The following is a 21,270-nucleotide window of genomic DNA, read 5'->3' as shown; positions in this document are numbered from 1 at the left end:
CATTATCAGGTGCATGCCTATGCTTCGGCGGACGCCAGCCTAGGTAGAAGAGTCCTGCAGGCGGCAGTTGCCTCCCCGTAGGGGACGGCTGTCTTTGCAGCTCTAACATGAGGTATCTCTTTACCCACCCAGGGACAGCTTTTGGACGTCCCAATCGTCTGGGTCTCCCAATGGAGCGCCGAAGAAGAAGGGAATTTTGTTACTTACCGTAAATTCCTTTTCTTCTAGCTCCTATTGGGAGACCCAGCACCCGCCCTGTTGTCCTTCGGGATTTTTGGGTTGGTTTTTCGGGTCCACATGTTGTTCATGTGGAATGGTTTGCAGTTCTCCGATGTTACTTCGGAGTGAATTTGTTTAAACCAGTTATTGGCTTTCCTCCTTCTTGCTTTTGCACTAAAACTGGTGAGCCAGTGATCCCACTGGGGGTGTATAGCCAGAAGGGGAGGGGCCTTACACTTTTTAGTGTAATGCTTTGTGTGGCCTCCGGAGGCAGTAGCTATACACCCAATCGTCTGGGTCTCCCAATAGGAGCTAGAAGAAAAGGAATTTACGGTAAGTAACAAAATTCCCTTCTTTTCACCAAGACAAGGTGGTTTTCCGTCCGACTCCGGGCCTTCTCCCTAAGGTGGTGTCGCCTTTCCACCTTAACCAGGACATTTCATTGTCTTCCCTTTGTTCGGCCCCTGTGCATCGCTTTGAGAAAGCGTTGCATGCTTTAGATTTGGTGCGGACGCTCCGGATCTATGTGTCACGCACCGCTGTTTTTTTTTAGGCGGTGCACCTCTCTTTTTGTGCTGACCACAGGTGAGCGCAAGGGTCTCTCGGCTTCTAAACCGACCCTAGCTCGTTGGATTAGGTCGGCCATATCCGATGCCTACCAATGTTCTCAGGTGCCTCCCCCGCCGGGGATTAAGGCGCACTCGACCAGAGCTGTCGGTGCCTCTTGGGCTACGGCTCAGCAGGTCTGTCAGGCTGCCACTTGGTCTAGTCTGCACACCCTTTCGAAGCACTACCAAGTGCATGCTCATGCTTCGGCAGATGCGAGCTTGGGCAGACGCATCCTTCGGACGGCTGTCGCCCATTTGTGAAGTTAGGTTTGCCTACTTCTCAGTTTCTGTTTTTTCCCACCCATGGACTGCTTTGAGACGTCCCATGGTCTGGGTCTCCCATAAGGAACAAAGAAGAAAAAGAGAATTTTGTTTACTTACCGTAAATTCTTTTTCTTATAGTTCCGACATGGGAGACCCAGCACCCTCTCTGTTGCCAGCTTTCTTGTTCCGTGTGTTTTCACCGGCTGTTGTTGTAGACAGAGGTTCCGGTTATTCCGGGTTTTACTCTATCTCTACTTGTGGGTGGATGTCCTCCTTCAGCTTTGGCACTAAACTGGTTGGATTTGTCATCCGGGGAGTGTATATGCTCGGAGGGAGGAGCTACACTTTTAGTGTAGTACTTTGTGTGTCCTCCGGAGGCAGTAGCTATACCCCCATGGTCTGGGTCTCCCATGTCGGAACTATAAGAAAAAGAATTTACGGTAAGTAAACAAAATTCTCTCTTTTCTGTCAACTCCCCCCTGCTCCAAGGCCGCCACCTTCTCTCAGGCCGTGGCATCCTTGCAGGCCAGCGGAGTAATTGTACCGGTTCCCGCCCGTGAACGGTTCAGAGGTTTCTACACAAATCTCTTCCTAGTCCCCAAAAAGGACGGTTCCTTCCGGCCCATCCTGGATCTCAAGCTTCTCAACAAGCATGTTCAGGTGCGGCATTTTCGCATGGAGTCTCTGCGATCAGTCATTGCCTCAATGACCCAAGGAGATTTCCTGGCATCCATCGACATCAGAGATGCCTATCTGCATGTGCCAATTGCAGTTTCACACCAGCGTTGGCTACGTTTTGCAATCGGAGAAGAACATTTCCAATTCGTGGCTCTCCCCTTCGGGTTAGCCACGGCCCCTCGAGTATTCACCAAGGTCATGGCAGCAGTGGTTGCGGTTCTGCACCTCCAGGGGTTGGCAGTGATTCCTTACCTGGACGACCTTCTAGTCAAGGCTTCATCCAGCGCAGACTGTCAGCGGAGTGTCTCGCTCACTCTCGCCACTCTAGCCCAATTCGGGTGGCTTGTCAATCTGCCCAAATCCACTCTGACTCCGACCCAGAGGCTCACGTACCTAGGGATGCAGTTCGAGACTCTGCCGGCACTTGTGAAGCTGCCCTTAGTCAAACAGCAGTCCCTCCATCTGGCAGTGCGCTCTCTGCTGAGGCCCCGCTGTCATTCCATCAGGCACCTAATGCAGGTGCTGGGTCAGATGGTGGCGTCAATGGAGGCGGTTCCCTTTGCCCAGTTCAATCTGCGTCCTCTGCAGCTGGACATTCTCCACTGTTGGGACAAGCGGACTTCCTCCTTGCACAGGCTAGTAGCTCTGTCGCCACAGACCAGGGGCTCCCTTCAATGGTGGCTTCGGCCCCTCTCTCTGTCTCAGGGGCGCTCTTTCCTGGCCCCGTCCTGGGTGATCCTCACCACGGATGCCAGTCTATCCGGCTGGGGAGCGGTATGTCTTCATCACCGAGCACAGGGCACTTGGACTCCGTCCGAATCAGCCCTCTCGATCAATGTGCTGGAAACCAGAGCTGTGCTTCTAGCTCTCCTAGCCTTTCACCACCTATTGGCGGGCAAGCACATCCGAGTCCAGTCAGACAACGCGACAGCGGTTGCCTACATCAATCACCAAGGCGGGACACGCAGCCGCCTGGCAATGTTGGAGGTACAACGTATCCTTCAATGGACGGAGGACTCCAAGTCCACCATATCCGCAGTCCACATCCCAGGCGTGGAAAACTGGGAAGCAGATTATCTCAGCCGTCAAACCGTGGACAGTGGCGAGTGGTCCCTGCATCCGGCAGTGTTTCGGTCAATCTGCCGCAAGTGGGGCACTCCGGAAGTGGATCTAATGGCATCCCGGCACAACAACAAGGTTCCGGTTTACGTGGCTCGCTCCCACGATCCTCAGGCTTTTGCAGCGGACGCTCTGGTTCAAGATTGGTCCCAGTTTCGTCTGTCCTACGTGTTTCCCCCTCTAGCTCTCTTGCCCAGAGTTCTGCGCAAGATCAGAATGGAGGGCCGTCGGGTCATCCTCATTGCTCCGGACTGGCCCAGGCGAGCTTGGTACCCAGACCTGCTCCATCTGTCCGTAGAGGTGCCGTGGCATCTTCCGGACCGTCCAGACATTCTCTCACAAGGTCCGTTTTTCCGCCAGAATTCTGCGGCTCTCAGATTGACGGCGTGGCTCTTGAGTCCTGGATCTTGACGGCTTCTAGTATCCCCCCTGAGGTCATCTCCACTATGACTCGGGCTCGGAAGTCTTCCTCGGCCAAAATCTATCACAGGACCTGGAGAATTTTCCTGTCCTGGTGTCGCTCTTCCGGCCATGCTCCTTGGCCTTTTTCCTTGCCGACCCTTCTGTCCTTTCTACAGTCCGGTCTGCAGCTAGGACTATCCCTCAATTCCCTCAAGGGACAAGTCTCGGCTCGGTCAGTGCTGTTCCAGCAGCGTATCGCCCGGCTGGGTCAGGTCCGCACCTTCATGCAGGGCGCGTCTCACATCATTCCGCCTTACCGGCGGCCCTTGGATCCTTGGGACCTCAATTTTGTCCTCACGGCCTTGCAGAAACCCCCCTTTGAGCCTCTTAGGGAGGTTTCTTTGTTTCGTCTTTCACAGAAAGTGGTCTTTCTAGTGGCCATAACTTCCCTCAGGAGAGTCTCTGATTTGGCTGCGCTCTCTTCGGAGTCACCTTTTTTTGGTTTTTCATCAAGACAAGGTGGTTCTCCGTCCGACTCCGGACTTTCTCCCTAAGATGGTTTCTCCTTTCCACCTTAACCAGGACATTTCCCTACCTTCCTTTTGTCCGGCTCCTGTTCATCGCTTTGAAAAAGCGTTGCATACTCTGGATCTGGTGCGGGCGCTCCGGATCTGTGTCTCGCACTGCTGTTCTTAGGCGGTGCACCTCTCTTTTTGTGCTAACCACAGGTTGGCGTAATGGCCTCTGCTTCTAAGCCGACCCTAGCTCGTTGGTTTAGGTCGGCCATTTCCGATGCCTACCAGTGTACTCAGGTGCCTCCCCCGCCGGGGATCAAGGCACACTCGACCAGAGCTGTCGGTGCCTCTTGGGCTTTCAGGCACCAGGCTACGGCTCAGCAGGTCTGTCAGGCTGCCAGTTGGACTAGCCTGCATACCTTTTCAAAGCACTACCAAGTGCATGCTCATGCTTCGGCAGATGCGAGCTTGGGCAGACGCATCCTTCAGGCGGCTGTCGCCCATTTGTGAAGTTAGGCTCCGCCTACTTCTCAGTTTTTCTGTTTATTCCCACCCATGGACTGCTTTGAGACGTCCCAATGTCTGGGTCTCCCATAGGAACGATAAAGAAAAAGAGAATTTTGTTTACTTACCGTAAATTCTTTTTATTATAGTTCCGTATTGGGAGACCCAGCACCCTCCCTGTTGCCTGTTGGCAGTTTCTTGTTCCGCGTGTTATCACCGGCTGTTGTCGTGGACAGAGTCTCCGGTTGTTCCGGTTCTTGCTCTATCTCTACTTGTGGGTGGCTATTCTCCTTCTGCTTTTGCACTAAACTGGCTAGATCTGGTTATCCAGGGGGTGTATATGCTCAGAGGGAGGAGCTACACTTTTTAGTGTAGTACTTTGTGTGTCCTTCGGAGGCAGAAGCTATACACCCAATGTCTGGGTCTCCCAATACGGAACTATAAGAAAAAGAATTTACGGTAAGTAAACAAAATTCTCTTTATTCAAGGAGTGAGCGAAACATGTCAGAGTCTGGGGTCTTAGGGTTTTCCCTGCATGGTATGTTCTCCACTCGATATATATGAAGTGTGTATAGATAAGCATAAAATTCAATAAATTATATGACTATTACTGATCTATTTTAACCCCTTCAGCTCCCGGGCACTTTCCGTTTTAGCGGTTTTTTTGTTTTTGCTCTCCTTCTTCCGAGAGCCGTAACTTTATTTTTCCGTCAATCCGCCATATGAGGGCTTGTTTTTTGCAGGACGAGTTGTACTTTTAAATGAAACCATCAGTTTTACCATATAGTATACTGGAAAACAGCAAAAAAATTCTAAGTGTGAAAAAACTGCAAAAAAAAGTGTGATCGCACAATAGTTTTTGGGATATTTTATTCAGTGTTCACTATGTGGTAAAACTGATGTCATTGTGATGCCTCAGGTCGGTGCGAGTTTGTAGACACCAAACATGTATAGGTTAACTTGTATCTAAGGGGTTACAAAAAATCACAAGTTTGTCCAATAAAAGTGGCGCACGTTTTACGCCATTTTCTGAAACTCGTAGTATTCTCATTTCTTTGTCGCTCCATTGGGAGACCCAGACTATTGGGTGTATAGCTTCTGCCTCTGGAGGCCACACAAAGTATTATACTTTTAAAAAAGTGTAACCCCTCCCCTCTGCCTATACACCCTCCCGTGGACCACGGGCTCCTCAGTTTTATGCTTTGTGTGGAAGGAGGCACACATCCACTCATGCATTCTCATAACATAGTTATGTCGGATGGAAGAAAAGAGGACCCCGATGGGGCCCCCGGCATGTTCCCTTCTCACCCCACTATGTCGGCGGTGCTGTTAAGGTTGAGGTACCCATTGCGGGTACAGAGGCTGGAGCCACATGCCGTCTCCTTCACCATTCTTTATGCGGCTCTGGGAGAAGTGGGATCCTGAGCGGTCATCCATTTGCTGGGACCGTGCTCCATCCGCAGCCCCTGGTGGAACCTGTCGGACCGGAGCCTCTTTCAACCCCAGGGACCGGGCCCTGCAACGTGAAGGTACTCTGTGTCCCCATGGGGGGGACTGTACAGGGAGTCGCACCTTCTTCCCGGAAGCCGTGGTAGCTCAATCCGTTGTCTTTTCGGCGGACTTCCGCGCCGACCGTGCCTGCTTGTCGGGCGCGGTCTAAAATTTAGTCCCTGGCTTCGCCGCGGCCTAGTTGTGAAAAATCCCGCCCCTGGGCCTGCCTGTCAGGGGGAAGGGCGGGATTACCGACATGACGTCGGATGTGAGGGCTGGAGCATCTTGCATGTCTCCCTCCCCCCTCATTGACCACTGTGGGGACCCCAGATTCCCGCTCTTTCCTGGCGCCGCCCTCGGCCCCACTCCTCCCCTGAGAGCTCCGGCGGCCATTTTTGGCATTCTGCCGGTGGATGCTTCTCAGTGACAAAGCTCTGCAGCTCCGGGGGATCCAGGACAGGGAATCTGGAGGACACACTCCGCTCGTTAGCGGTCGGTGAGCCACACCGGTCACCCGGTGCTGGTCCCCCTAGGGTGCCGGAATAAATATAATATATATATATATATATATATATATATTATATTATATTATATTATATTATATTATATTATATTATATTATATTATATTATATTATATTATATTATATTATATATATATATATATATATATATATATATATATATATATTATATTATATTATATTATATTATATTATATTATATTATATTATATATATATATATATATATATTTTATATATATATATTTTATATATATATATATATTTTATATATATATATATATATATATTATATATATTAATATATATATATATATATATATATAAAATATATATATATATATATATATATAAAATATATATATATAATATATATATATATATAATATATATAAATATATATATATGTAAATAATATATATATAATATATAATATATATATATATATTTACATATATATATTTATATATATTATATATATCTGTTCGAACAGGCTGTATACCCTTTTCCCATATACCCTCAGTGGTCACTCTCCTAAGAGACAACAGCATGTCGTCCACAAGGAGCAAAGCTACTAAGGCACAGATTTTTTTCGCAGCCTGTACCTCTTGTGGGGCTATGTTGCCTGCGGGGTCCACCTACCCTCACTGTGATCAATGCTCGACTCCTGCCACGCTTGCTCAGCCGGAGCCTAGGGCACTTGTGGGCCCCTCGGCTCATGTAGATCCCCCTGCTCCCCCTGAGCAGGCTGCAGGGACAGAGTCACCGGCCTTGGCCTCTTTCGCTGAGAAACTGTCACTTTCTCAATCCATTGCACAGTCTATGGACAAATGGTCATCTAAGCTCCTTGAGGCATTGCAGTCCAGACCGGGCCCTTCGCAGGCTCCGGCCCCTGTTAGCTTGTCTCCTCCAGGCCCTTCTCGGTCCGCGCCGCAGCGCGCTCCAAGGTTAGCCCTAGGTCCCAGGCGGAGGACTCCTGCCCGGACCGCAGTCCCAGACCGGCTAAGCGGCCTCGCTGGGACTCTTCCCCGGCCTCCTCACGCTGCTCTGGATCTCAGCTTGAGGACTCTCAGGAAGACAAGGCGGACGTGGGAGCTCAGGGCTCTGACCCTGACTTCGCCCTTAACCTTGATACACCTGAGGGGGACGCATTAGTTAATGATCTTATCTCGTCCATCAACCAGGTGTTGGATCTCTCACCCCCGCCTCCTCCTGTAGAAGAGTCGGCTTCTCAGCATGAGAAACACCAATTTCGTTTCCCCAAACGTACGCGCAATACGTTTTTTGATCACTCTAACTTCAGGGACGCTGTCCAGAAGCCCAGAGCGGTCCCGGACAAGCACTTTGCTAAACGGCACACTGACACGCGTTATCCCTTTACACCTGAAGTCGTTAAGGGCTGGGCACACTCTCCCAAGGTGGATCCTCCAGTCTCTAGATTGGCTGCTAGGTCCGTTGTGTCTGTTGCCGATGGCTCATCCCTGAAGGATGCCACTGACAGACAGAGCTCTTGGTGAAGTCTATTTATGAGGCCACGGGCGCGTCTTTCGCCCCGGCCTTTGCGGCTGTGTGGGCTCTCCAAGCAATCTCTGCTTGTCTGACTGAGAGTAATGCTGTCACACGGAATTCTGCTCCGCATGTTTCTTCCTTGACCTCTCAGGCATCAGCTTTTTCGTCCTACGCCATGAACGCCGTCCTGGACTCCACTAGCCGTACGGCTGTAGCATCTGCTAACTCCGTGGCAGTCCGCAGGGCCATGTGGCTGCGTGAATGGAAAGCAGACTCTGCTTCCAAAAGGTTCTTAACTGGTTTGCCTTTTTCTGGCGACCGTTTATTTGGCGAACGATTGGATGAGATTATTAAAGAATCCTCGGGTAAGGACTCCGCCTTACCCCAATCCAAACCTAAGAGACCTCAGCAGAGAAAAATCCAATCGAGGTTTCGGTCCTTTCGTCCCTCCGCCAAGCCCCAATCCTCTTCGTCCAACCGGAGAAAGGCCAGAGGAACTCCTATGCGTGGCGGTCCAAGTAACGCCCCCAAAAGGCCGCAGGAGGCACTGCCTCCAAGACGGCCTCCTCATGACTCTCGGCCTCATCTAGCCACATCCTCGGTCGGTGGCAGGCTCTCCCGCTTTGGCGACGCCTGGTGGCCACATGTTCAAGACCGATGGGTGAGAGACATTTTGTCTCATGGTTACAGGATAGAGTTCAGCTCCCGACCTACGGCTCGTTTCTTCAGAACCTCCCCACCCCCCGCACAGGCCGACGCACTTTTTCAGGCAGTGGACGCTCTAAAGATCGAAGGAGTTGTGATTCCCGTTCCCCTTCAGGAACGTGGTCGCGGATTTTACTCCAACTTGTTCGTGGTGCCAAAAAAGGACGGGTCATTCCGTCCCGTTCTGGACCTCAAGTTACTCAACGGACATGTGAGAACCAGACTGTTTCGGATGGAATCTCTCCGCTCGGTCATCGCCTCGATGTCACAAGGAGACTTCCTAGCATCGATCGACATCAAGGATGCTTATCTCCATGTGCCGATCGCACCCGAACATCAACGTTTGTTGCGTTTCGCCATCGGGGACGAACACCTTCAGTTTGTGGCATTGCCTTTCGGCCTGGCGACAGCCCCATGGGTTTTCACCAAAGTCATGGCATCCGTCGTGGCGGTCCTGCACTCTCAGGGCCACTCGGTGATCCCCTACTTAGACGATCTCCTAGTCAGGGCCCCTTCTCGGGTGGTGTGTCAACAAAGCCTTACCGTCACTCTGGCGACTCTCCAGCAGTTTGGGTGGATCATCAATTTTCCGAAATCCAAGTTGACACCGACCCAATCACTGACTTACCTCGGGATGGAGTTTCATACCCAGCCAGCGTTAGTCAAGCTACCGCGGGACAAACAGCTTTCTCTGCAGGCGGGGGTGCAATCCCTTCTTCGGAGTCAGTCACACCCCTTAAGGCTCCTCATGCACTTCCTGGGGAAGATGGTTGCAGCTATGGAGGCAGTGCCGTTCGCGCAATTCCATCTACGACCACTCCAATGGGACATTCTTCGCAAATGGGACAAGAGTGTGGCTTCCCTCGACAAGGACATCTCTCTTTCCCTTGCAACCAAAACATCACTTCAGTGGTGGCTCCTACCCACGTCTGTCTCGGGGAAAATCCTTTCTACCTCCAACCTGGGCCGTGGTCACCACGGACGCGAGCCTGTCAGGTTGGGGAGCGGTTTTTCTCCACCACAGGGCTCAAGGAACCTGGACTCCGATAGAATCGTCCCTTCAGATCAATCTCCTGGAGATAAGGGCAGTATATCTAGCCCTATTGGCTTTCCATCGGTGGCTGGAGGGCAGGCAGATCTGAATTCAGTCGGACAACGCCACTGCCGTCGCCTACATCAACCACCAAGGCGGCACTCGCAGTCGTCAAGCCTTCCAGGAAGTCCGGCGGATTCTGCAGTGGGTGAAAGCCACAGGCTCCACCATCTCCGCAGTTCACATCCCGGGCGTAGAAAACTGGGAAGCAGATTTTCTCAGTCGTCAGGGCATGGACGCGGGGGAATGGTCTCTACACCCAGACGTGTTTCGAGAGATCTGTCGCCGCTGGGGAACGCCGGATGTCGATCTCATGGCGTCACGGCACAACAACAAGGTCCCGGCCTTCATGGCACGGTCTCAGGATCACAGAACTCTGGCAGCGGACGCGTTAGTCCAGGATTAGTCGCAGTTTCGACTGCCTTATGTGTTTCCCCCTCTGGCGATGCTGCCCAGGGTACTTCGCAAGATCAGGTCCGACTGCCGTCGCGCCATTCTCGTCGCTCCAGACTGGCCGAGGCGGTCGTGGTATCCGGATCTGTGGCATCTCACGGTGGGTCAACCGTGGGCACTTCCAGACCGCCCAGACTTGCTGTCACAAGGCCCGTTTTTCCATCTGAATTCTGTGGCCCTCAACCTGACTGTGTGGCCATTGAGTCCTGGCTCCTAGCGTCTTCAGGGTTATCTCAGGATGTCATTGCCACCATGAGACAAGCCAGGAAGCCAACGTCCGCCAAGATCTATTACAGGTCTTGGCAAATCTTCCTATCCTGGTGCGCGGATAACTGTTTTCCTCCATGGCCGTTTGCCTTACCCACATTCCTTTCATTCCTACAATCTGGAATGGACAAGGGTTTGTCCCTCGGCTCTCTCAAGGGCCAAGTATCGGCGCTCTCCGTGTTTTTTCAAAAGCGTCTAGCCAGGCTTCCGCAGGTCCGCACGTTCCTGCAGGGGGTCTGCCACATGGTCCCACCTTACAAACGTCCGTTGGAACCTTGGGATCTTAACAGGGTTCTGACGGCTCTTCAAAAGCCGCCTTTCGAGCTGCTGCGGGATGTTTCTCTATCACGTCTTTCGCAGAAGGTGGCCTTCCTAGTGGCAGTCACATCACTTCGGAGAGTGTCTGAGCTTGCAGCGCTGTCATGCAAAGCCCCCTTCCTGGTTTTCCACCAGGATAAGGTGGTTCTGCGTCCTGTCCCGTAATTTCTCCCTAAGGTGGTATCCCCTTTTCATCTAAATCAGGATATCTCCTTGCCTTCCTTTTGCCCTAATCCAATTCACCAGTGTGAAAAGGATATGCACTCTTTGGATCTAGTGAGAGCACTCCGGTTCTACGTGTCTCGCACGGCGCCCCTGCGCCGTTCAGATGCGCTCTTTGTCCTTGTCGCTGGCCTCCAAGTCAACCTTGGCTCGGTGGATCAAGGAACCGATTCTCGAGGCCTACCGTTCTTCTGGGCTTCCGCTCCCTTCAGGGCTGAAAGCCCATTCTACCAGAGCCGTAGGTGCGTCCTGGGCATTGCGGCACCGGGCGACGGCTCAGCAGGTGTGTCAGGCAGCTACGTGGTCTAGTCTGCACACTTTCACGAAGCACTATCAAGTGCATGCCTATGCTTCGGCAGACGCCAGTCTAGGTAGGCGAGTCCTTCAGGCGGCGGTTGCCCACCTGTAAGAGGGGGCCGTTTTCGGCTCTTTTTATTGAGGTATTCTTTTACCCACCCAGGGACTGCTCTTGGACGTCCCAATTGTCTGGGTCTCCCAATGGAGCGACAAAGAAAAAGGGAATTTTGTTTACTTACCGTAAATTCCTTTTCTTCTAGCTCCTATTGGGAGACCCAGCACCCACCCCTGTGCCCTTTGGGCTGGTTGTTTTTTTGTGTACACATGTTGTTGATGTTGAATTGTTCTTTTGGTTCATGGTCTTCAGTTCTCCGAACATCCTTCGGATTGAATTTACCCTAGACCAATTTATAAGTTTTCTCCTTCCTGCTTTTGCACCAAAACTGAGGAGCCGTGGTCCACGGGAGGGTGTATAGGCAGAGGGGAGGGGTTACACTTTTTAAAGTGTAATACTTTGTGTGGCCTCCAGAGGCAGAAGCTATACACCCAATTGTCTGGGTCTCCCAATAGGAGCTAGAAGAAAAGGAATTTACGGTAAGTAAACAAAATTCCCTTTTTTTCGGGATTTATGGCTGTGACTACTTATTTCTTCGGCGCTCCATTGGGAGACCCAGACGATTGGGTGTATAGCTACTGCCTCCGGAGGCCACACAAAGCATTACACTAAAAAGTGTAAGGCCCCTCCCCTTCTGGCTATACACCCCCCGTGGGATCACGGGCTGCTCAGTTTTCAAGCTTTGTGCGAAGGAGGTTAGACATCCACGCATAGCTCCACTGTTTAGTCAGCAGTAGCTGCTGACTATATCGGATGGAAGAAAAGAGGGCCCATATTAAGGGCCCCCAGCATGCTCCCTTCTCACCCCACTCTAGTCGGGTGTTTGTTAAGGTTGAGGTACCCATTGCGGGTACGGAGGCTGGAGCCCACATGCTGTTTTCCTTCCCCATCCCCCTGAGGGCTCTGGTGAAGTGGGATCTTACCGGCCTCCAGGCTCTGAGGCCGGGCTCCATCCACAGACCCGGAGATCCTGCTGGAATGGAGCGGAGTATCGTCAGGGACAGGCCCTGCAACGTTGAGGTACTCTGTGTCCCCGTACAGTCTATGCACAGACACACTCCAGCGTTGCTGGGTGTGTTAGTGCGCCGGGGACAGTAGCGCTGCGCGCTTGGGCTTTACTCACTACAGCTTAGCTGAGTGAGTTTATATGTCGGGAACTACCGCGCCAGCCGCTGCTGAGGCTGCGGCGCGGCTGTGACTTGTGGTGCGCCGGGGACTTTCGCGCTGCCGTGCTTTTACGACGGCAGCGCTTATAAATCTAGTCCCCGGCTTTTGCGGCCTAGTTACGTTCGTTCCCGCCCCCAACCCTGTCAGTCAGGGAAGGGGAGAGACGCTGTACAATGATCAGCGCCGAGGGCTGGAGTCTTATTTGCATACTCCAGCCCTCTCACTGGGCACAGGGGGACGCCAGTTTCCCGCTCTTGTCTGGGGCACGCCTCAACGGCCCGCCCATCTTCACAGGACGCCGGCAGCCATTCCTGCAGGCAATCTAAGCTGGAGAACGGACACAGGCTCTGGGAGATCCAGCAAAGGGATTCTGGCGACCACTTACCCGCTTATGCGGGCGGTAAGCAGCACCTTGGTGCTGACCCCACTATTGCCACAGTGTTTTTTTGTGTACTTTATCCTTGTACTTATATTTGCAAGACCATACACAGACACACATCAGCATTGCTGGGCGTGTTAGTGCGCCGAGGACAACAGCGCTGCGCGCTTGAACTATACTCACTGCAGCTTAGCTGAGTGAGTTTATCTGTGGGAAACTGCCGCGCTGGAAGCTGCGGCGCGGCTGAGACTTGTGGCTGTATGGTCGCTTCTTGGCGATATACCCCTAGATAGCTCTGAGGAAACAACAGCATGTCGTCAGCATAGAGCAAGGGGGCCAAGGCACAGGCTTTCTATGCTGTCTGTACCGCACGTGAGGCTGTTTTACCGGCAGGTTTCCACTAACCCCTAATGGGTAGAGTCTCTGCTAGTGGTGGCCCAGAGAGGGCCACCTGTGAAACTGTCCAGAGGACAGAATTTGCTGATAAAATGTCTTGGACTATGAACAAAATTCTAGCAACTTTGCAGTCCAGGGCGGTGAATCAGACCATGGGCATTGTTGAATCAAGGCTCCCCGGTCTCCCTCAGTTGGAACTAATCCATGCTCCAAGGGGGTCCCATACATCCCAAGGCTCTGACACGGACGACAGTCCCAGACAGCCTAAGCGAGCTCGCTGGGAGAGACCCTCGACTTCACACACTGGTCAGGGTCTCAGCGAGAGGATTCTCTGTATGATGAGGTAGCTGATCAGGTTTCTGATCCTGAGACCGCTTTCATTCTGGATGCTCCTAATGGGACGCCATGGTGAATGATCTCATAGCGCCCATCAATACACTGGTGGATATTTCTCCCTCAGCCCCTCCAGTGGAGGAGGCAGCTTCAGCAGGAGGGATTCCATTTCAGGTATCCCAAGCGTAAATTCAGTACTTTTTGGGCCTCTCTGACTCAGAGGAGCAGTCCAGAAACACTACGCTTATCCAGACAAGCTGTTCTCATAGTTGCAGTGGAAGATAGGACTTCACTTAAAGATGCCATTGACAGACAGCTGGACCTCTGGTTGAAATCTGTCTGTGAAGCTATCGGCGTATCGTTTGCTCCGGCATTCGAAGCCGTATGGGCACTCCAAGCTATTTCAGCTGGTCTTGCGCAGATAGACACTGTCACATGTACATCTGTGCCGCAGGTGGCGTCCTTAACCTCGCATGCATTGCGACTTACGCTATTCATGCTGTCCTGGACTCTACGACCGTACGCCGGTGGCGTACGCCAACTCCGTGGTTTTGCGCAGAACCTTGGGGTTAAGGGAATGGAAGGCAGCTTCCAAAAAAGGGCTTAACCAGTTTGCCATTATCTGGTGACAGACTGTTGGCTGAGCGATTGGATGAAATCATTAAACAGGCCAAGGGTAAGGATTCTTCCTTACACCAGCCCAGATCAAACAAAACCCAAGGAAGGACAGTCGACGTTTCGGTCCTTTCCAGGCTCGGGCTGGTCCCAATTTTCCTAGTCCAAAAGGACTCAAAAGACTCAGAGGGTCTCAGACTCCTGGCGGGCTCAATCACGCCCAAAGAAGGCAGCCGGAGGAACCGCTACCAAGGCGGTTTCCTCATGATTTTCAGCTCTCTCTCTCCGCATCCGCGGTCGGTGGCAGACTCTCCCGCTTTAACGGCATTTAGCTGCCACAGGTCAAAGACCGGTGGGTGAGAGACATTTTGTCTCACGTGTACAGGATAGAGTTTTGTTCTCGTCCTCCGGCTCGATTCTTCAGAGCTTCCCCACCTCTCGACCGAGCCGATGCTCTTCTGCAGGCAGATGGAGTGATAATCCCTTTTCCTCTTCAGGAACAAGGTCACGGTTTTTGCTCCAATCTGGTTGTGGTGCCAAAAAAGGACGGCTCTTCCGTTCCGTTCTAGACCTAAAACTGCTCAAAAAGCACGTGAAAACCAGGCGGTTCCGGATGGAGTCTCTCCGCTCCGTCATTGCCTCGATGTCTCAAGGAGATTTCCTAGCATCAATAGACATCAAAGATGCTTATCTCCACGTGCCGATTGCTCCAGAGCACCAGCGTTTTCTACGCTTTGTTATAGGAGACGAACACCTTCAGTTCGTAGCCCTGCCATTTGGTCTGGCGACAGCCCCACGGGTTTTCACCAAGGTCTTGGCAGCAGTGGGAGCAGTCTTGCACTCTCAGGGACACTCGGTGATCCCTTACTTGGACGATCTACTTGTCAAGGCACCCTCTCAAGAGGCATGCCAACACAGCCTGAACGTTGCGCTGGAGACTCTCCAGACTTTCGGGTGGATCATCAACTTTTCAAAGTCAAATCTGTCACCGACCCAATCACTAACATATCTTGGCATGGAGTTTCATACTCTCTCAGCGATAGTGAAGCTTCCGATGGACAAGCAGCGTTCACTACAGACAGGGGTGCACTCTCTCCTTCAAGGCCAGTCGCACCCCTTAAGACGCCTCATGCACTTCCTGGGGAAGATGGTGGCAGCAATGGAGGCAGTCCCGTTTGCGCAGTTTCATCTGCGCCCACTTCAATGGGACATTCTCCGCCAATGGGACGGGAAGTCGACGTCCTTAGACAGGAAAGTCTCCCTTTCCCAGACGGCCAAGGACTCTCTTCAATGGTGGCTTCTTCTCACCTCATTATCACAAGGAAGGTCCTTCCTACCCCCATCCTGGGCGGTGGTCACGACAGACACGAGTCTGTCAGGGTGGGGAGCAGTTTTTCTCCACCACAGGGCTCAGGGTACGTGGACTCAGCAGGAGTCCACCCTTCAGATCAATGTTCTGGAAATCAGGGCAGTGTATCTTGCCCTACAAGCCTTCCAGCAGTGGCTGGAAGTAAAGCAGATCCGAATTCAGTCGGACAACTCCACAGCGGTGGCATACATCAACCACCAAGGCGGGACACGCAGTCGGCAAGCCTTCCAAGAAGTCCGGCGGATTCTGATGTGGGTGGAAGCCACGGCCTCCACCATATCCGCAGTTCACATCCCCGGCGTAGAAAACTAGGAAGCAGACTTCCTCAGTCGCCAGGGTATGGACGCAGGGGAATGGTCCCTTCACCCGGACGTGTTTCAGGAAATCTGTCGCCGTTGGGGGAAGGCCGGACGTCGACCTAATAGCGTCCCGGCACGACAACAAGGTCCCAACTTTCATGGCACGGTCTCGCGATCACAGAGCTCTGGCGGCAGACGCCTTAGTGCAAGATTGGTCGCAGTTCCAGCTGCCCTATGTGTTTTCCCCCTCTGGCACTCTTGCCCAGAGTGCTACGCAAGATCAGGTCCGATTGCCGCCGCGTCTTGCTCGTCGCCCCAGACTGGCCGAGGAGGTCGTGGTATCCGGATCTGTGGCATCTCACGGTCGGCCAACCGTGGGCGCTACCAGACCGGCCAGACTTACTGTCACAAGGGCCGTTTTTTTCCATCTGAATTCTACGGCCCTGAACCTGACTGTGTGGCCATTGAGTCCTGGATACTAGCATCTTCAGGATTATCTCAAGGGGTCGTGGCCACCATGAGACAGGCTAGGAAGCCCACGTCTGCTAAGATCTACCACAGAACGTGGAAGATTTTCTTATCCTGGTGCTCGGCACAGGGAGTGTCCCCCTGGCCATTGGCATTGCCTACTTTTCTTTCCTTCCTGCAATCTGGTTTGGAAAAGGCTTATCGCTCGGCTCCCTTAAAGGGCAAGTCTCAGCGCTATCGGTATTTTTTCAAAAGCGTCTAGCACGACTTCCTCAGGTACGCACGTTCCTGCAGGGGGTTTGTCACATCGTCCCTCCGTACAAACGGCCGTTAGATCCATGGGATCTGAACAGGGTACTAGTTGCTCTACAGAAGCCGCCCTTCGAGCCTCTGAGGGATGTTTCACTTTCTCGACTCTCACAGAAAGTGGCCTTTCTGGTAGCGGTCACATCTCTTCAGAGAGTATCCGAGCTGGCAGCGCTGTCATCCAAAGCTCCCTTCCTGGTTTTTCACCAGGACAAGGTAGTGCTGCGCCCGATTCAGGGGTTTCTCCCTAGGGTGGTATCCTCTTTTCATCTCAATCAGGATATCTCCTTACCTTCCTTTTGTCCTCATCCAGTTCATCGGTATGAAAAGGATTTGCATTTGTTGGATCTGGTGAGAGCACTCAGAATCTACATTTCCCGCACGGCGCCCCTGCGCCGCTCGGATGCACCCTTTGTCCTTGTCGCTGGTAAGCGCAAAGGATCGCAGGCTTCCAAATCCACCCTGGCTCGATGGATCAAGGAACCAATTCTTGAAGCCTACCGTTCTGCTGGGCTTCCGGTTCCATCAGGGCTGAAGGCCCATTCTACCAGAGCCGTGGGTGCGTCCTGGGCATTACGACACCAGGCTACGGCTCAACAGGTGTGCCAGGCAGCTACCTGGTCGAGTCTGCGCACTTTCACCAAACATTATCAGGTGCATACCTACGCTTCAGCGGACGCCAGCCTAGGTAGAAGAGTCCTGCAGGCGGCGGTTGCCTCCTCGTAGGGGAGGGCTGTTTTGCAGCTCTAACTTGAGGTATTAATTTACCCACCCAGGGACTGCTTTTGGACGTCCCAATCGTCTGGGTCTCCCAATGGAGCGCCGAAGAAGGGAATTTTGTTACTTACCGTAAATTCCTTTTCTTCTAGCTCCAATTGGGAGACCCAGCACCCGCCCTGTTTCCTTCGGGATTTTTGGTTTTTTCGGGTACACATGTTGTTCATGTTGAACGGTTTCAGTTCTCCGATGTTACTTCGGATTGAATTTGTTTAAACCAGTTATTGGCTTTCCTCCTTCTTGCTTTAGCACTAAAACTGAGCAGCCCGTGATCCCACGGGGGGTGTATAGCCAGAAGGGGAGGGGCCTTACACTTTTTAGTGTAATGCTTTGTGTGGCCTCCGGAGGCAGTAGCTATACACCCAATCGTCTGGGTCTCCCAATTGGAGCTAGAAGAAAAGGAATTTACGGTAAGTAACAAAATTCCCTTCTTTTTGCTTCTCGATCTGACGTTTCTAACGGTACCATTTTTGCGCAGATGCTACGTTTTGATCGCCTGTTATTGCATTTTGCGCAAAACTTGCGGCGACCAAAAAACATATTTTTGGCGTTTGGAATTTTTTTGCAGCTACGCTGTTTACTGATCAGATTAATTGATTTTATATTTTGACATATCGGGCGTTTCTGAACACGGCGATACCAAATGTGTATATTTACTTATTTTTTTAACACTTTAATTTTCAATGGGGTGAAAGGGGGGTGATTTGAACTTTTTAGGTGTTTTTTTTTTTTTGTTTTTTTTATTAAACTTTTTTTTTCACATTTTTCTTTTTTATTTTACTAGTCCCCCCTAGGGGGCTATAGGGCAGAGCGATCAGATTGCTGATCGCTATCTGTAGATCTCAGCTAGATAGCTGAGAACTGCAGATATGGTGCTTTACTTTCAATGCCAGCTGTATTCCGGCATTGAGAGGAAGTGACTCATGTTAGCTACAGGCGTCATCACATGACCCTGTGCTACCATGGCAACCACCGAAAGTCACGTGATCACGCATGTGACTTCCGGTGGGGGCGGCGGTAAGTGAAAATCATGGCCACACGCGTATACATCTCACTGCCAGACTTTGGCAGCGAGATGTAAGGGGTTAAATGTTCTGGGTGGAATGCGATTCAGGCACACATGTCAGCTGTTAAAAACAGCTGATATGTGCACGGATCGTCGCATCCTGCAGGCGGCGGGGCTTATCCTCACACGCTCCATGACGGATAGATTCGTCAAAGGTCGTGAAGGGGTTAAAGTTACTTGTTAAATCTTCTTTATTATTTATTTCTTATGCAGTCAGTACAAAATCAATGTAGTGTATGTACTTATACCCCTTTATGACACGTGTTTTGGGACCTTTCGCCTGTGTACTGATCCCAATTTTACTGGTTTTAAACCTATTTTAATGTTGTACAGATGTATATATTTGTAATATTCTGGGGTTATTCACATTTTGTGTTGTGTAAATGTGTATGTGTAATAAAATAATATATATTTTTTTCATATCACAGTTCAGGCGATGTGTAAACTTGAAGTTTGTGATGTCACCACACGGTGGCAGCAGATAGTCTTGTCTCCCTCGGTCACAGTGAAAATGAAATTTCCTAATTTATTCGTAGCTTTTTGATTCCTGCTTCTTTCTCTCTTTGCAACACAAATTCTCAGTTTTGGGTTGCCCCACTTACTCACTTCTAGATGTATTTGTGTATGTATGTGTTTTTCATTCCCTGGCCGCAAACTTCTATGTAGAATAGAAAACTGTGTCAGTTTAAAGGTATAAGCCCTAAGAGCAGAAAAAAAGATGTAACACTGGAGAAATATGAAGAAGGCTTTGCTAAAAACATCTTGTGTAAAGCTTTTCTCCTGATCTGTTCCAGATAATGTGGAGAGCGATGATGCTGACAGCAGTGTTGGTGGCCTAGACGATTCATTGCAAAAGGAAGATCATCGGGTAGAAACCACAGTACCAAAACAGGGACAGAACCTTTGGTGCGTATCAGAGATCTTCTTTTATTAGAGCTTTTTATATAAGCGCTATCTTCATCAGTCTGTGAAGGCTTGTTTCTAGCAGTGAGTGGTTGTCTGTTTTCCTCAGGTTCCTGTGCGATTCTCAAAAAGAGTTTGATGAGCTCATGGACTGTCTGCATCCACAGGGTTATCGTGAAAGCCAGCTGAAGGAACGGCTGCAGAAAAAGTAAGATAACATTGCTATAACAATACTTAATTTTCACAGTTAAACATTGGCATTGACGAGCTGTGACCATGTACAGTTCCTGCAGTGCCCCTTTAAGGCTATGTGCGCACGTTGCGTACAGTCACTGCAGAAATTTCTGCAGCGATCTGAAGAGCACATGTGCACTTTAAATCGCTGCAGAAATGTCCGTAGTGAAAGCCGATTCCATGCGCTCTGCCTGCAGCTCCTGCCATAGACAGAGCAGGAGCTGCCGGCAAAGCGCAGGAAAGAAGTGACATGTCACTTCTAGAACGCAGCGCTTCGGCAGTAGCCGAAGCGCTGCGCTCTAAAACGCCACATGCGCAAGGCCCCTGCACAATCTTCATAGACTGTGCAGGGGACGCAGGACGCATGCAGTTACGCTGCGCTACAAAGCGCAGCGTAACTGCATGTATTTACGCAACGTGCGCACATAGCCTAATTCTTCTCATCGGTGGGGATGCCAAACGTCGCATTACACCCACCAACTGCCGAGTTTTTGAATTGGATATTCTTAAGTTTGTAACATATATCCCTGATCAGTAGTTAAGGGGATAACTTTCTGATCGCTGAGAGGTTCCCCAACAAATCTATGAATTCAGGCTTTGATCAGCACTATTTGATTGGAGCATTCCATTCGTTCTTACTGGAACTGCCAGAGATGGCAGAATGCTGCGCTCAACTGGTCTTCGAAACAGAATAAATGGAGCAGCAATGCACATAAGAAACATCCACCTGGGGCTTTTCAGAGCCAGAGTTCTCTGTACCAGTGGGGTCTCCAGGGATTGGACCCCCAGCTATTGTGGTGTTATGCCATGGATGCTGATAACTTTCACATTTTAGAATTCTAGTTAGTTGGGGGCGCTAGATATTGTTTCTTGTCATGCAATATGCCGAGCTTCTGCTTGTCGTGACGTAGATTAGTGTACATACAAATGTCTTTGTAGCACATTATTCGATTTTTTTTTTGTTTTTGTTTTTTTGTTTTTTAACGTGAACACACTAGGTCAAAACTGGAGATTTTTTTTTTTTTTTTTCCCCAATTTCTGCTGCTCCAATGATTAACTGGTTATGGGTTTTTTGTTTTGTTTTTAAATCTACCATACAGATATAACCATGGGGCTCTTATATTTGATCCTTATTTGTATGGTCTTTAGCAAGTAGGCAATGCTCCCAAAAAAAAGAAATCTGGTATGGCCGCAACCGGAATGACCCGCTCTATAAAACTGTACTAGTTAATCCTTTTCAGTGAACACCGTAATAAATAAAAAATGCAGCTGAGAAAGTGGAATTCAACTTGATCAAAAAAGCATATGTAAATAAAAATGGTACCGCTGAAAACGTCATCCTGTCCCGCAAAAAAGAAACCACCATACAGCTCCGTCAGCGAAAAAATAAAGTATTAACTCTCAGAATGCAGCAATGCAAAACCTATTTTTTGCAATATTAAATTTTGTACGGTGTAAAAGCTGCAAAACCTGAAAAAAATATGTAAATGTGATATCTTTAGTAATCGTATTGACCCGAAAAATAAAGGTATCTTCACTTTTACGACGTGAATGCCATAAAAAATAAATTAAATTCCTGAATTGCTGTTCTTGATTTTGCCTCACAAAAAGTGGAATAGAAAGCGATCAAAAATATATTACATGGGTCAAAATGGTA

The 21,270-nt window shown here is 50.4% G+C and overlaps 1 protein-coding gene across 1 annotated transcript in view; it reads left to right on the top strand.

Annotated features, from left to right (window-relative positions):
• BAZ1B (bromodomain adjacent to zinc finger domain 1B) overlaps positions 1-21,270 on the top strand; it is a 129,716-nt gene that overhangs the window by 81,014 nt on the left and 27,432 nt on the right. Inside the window, exons 10-11 of the mRNA XM_075335360.1 lie at positions 19,271-19,382; positions 19,489-19,587. Of these exons, the coding sequence (XP_075191475.1) occupies positions 19,271-19,382; positions 19,489-19,587 (211 nt within the window). The remainder of the gene's footprint in view (positions 1-19,270; positions 19,383-19,488; positions 19,588-21,270) is intronic.

Source organism: Anomaloglossus baeobatrachus, chromosome 2 (genome assembly GCF_048569485.1).
Source record: "Anomaloglossus baeobatrachus isolate aAnoBae1 chromosome 2, aAnoBae1.hap1, whole genome shotgun sequence".
Lineage (NCBI taxonomy): Eukaryota > Metazoa > Chordata > Amphibia > Anura > Aromobatidae > Anomaloglossus > Anomaloglossus baeobatrachus.
This window is presented reverse-complemented; position numbering and strand designations above follow the sequence as displayed.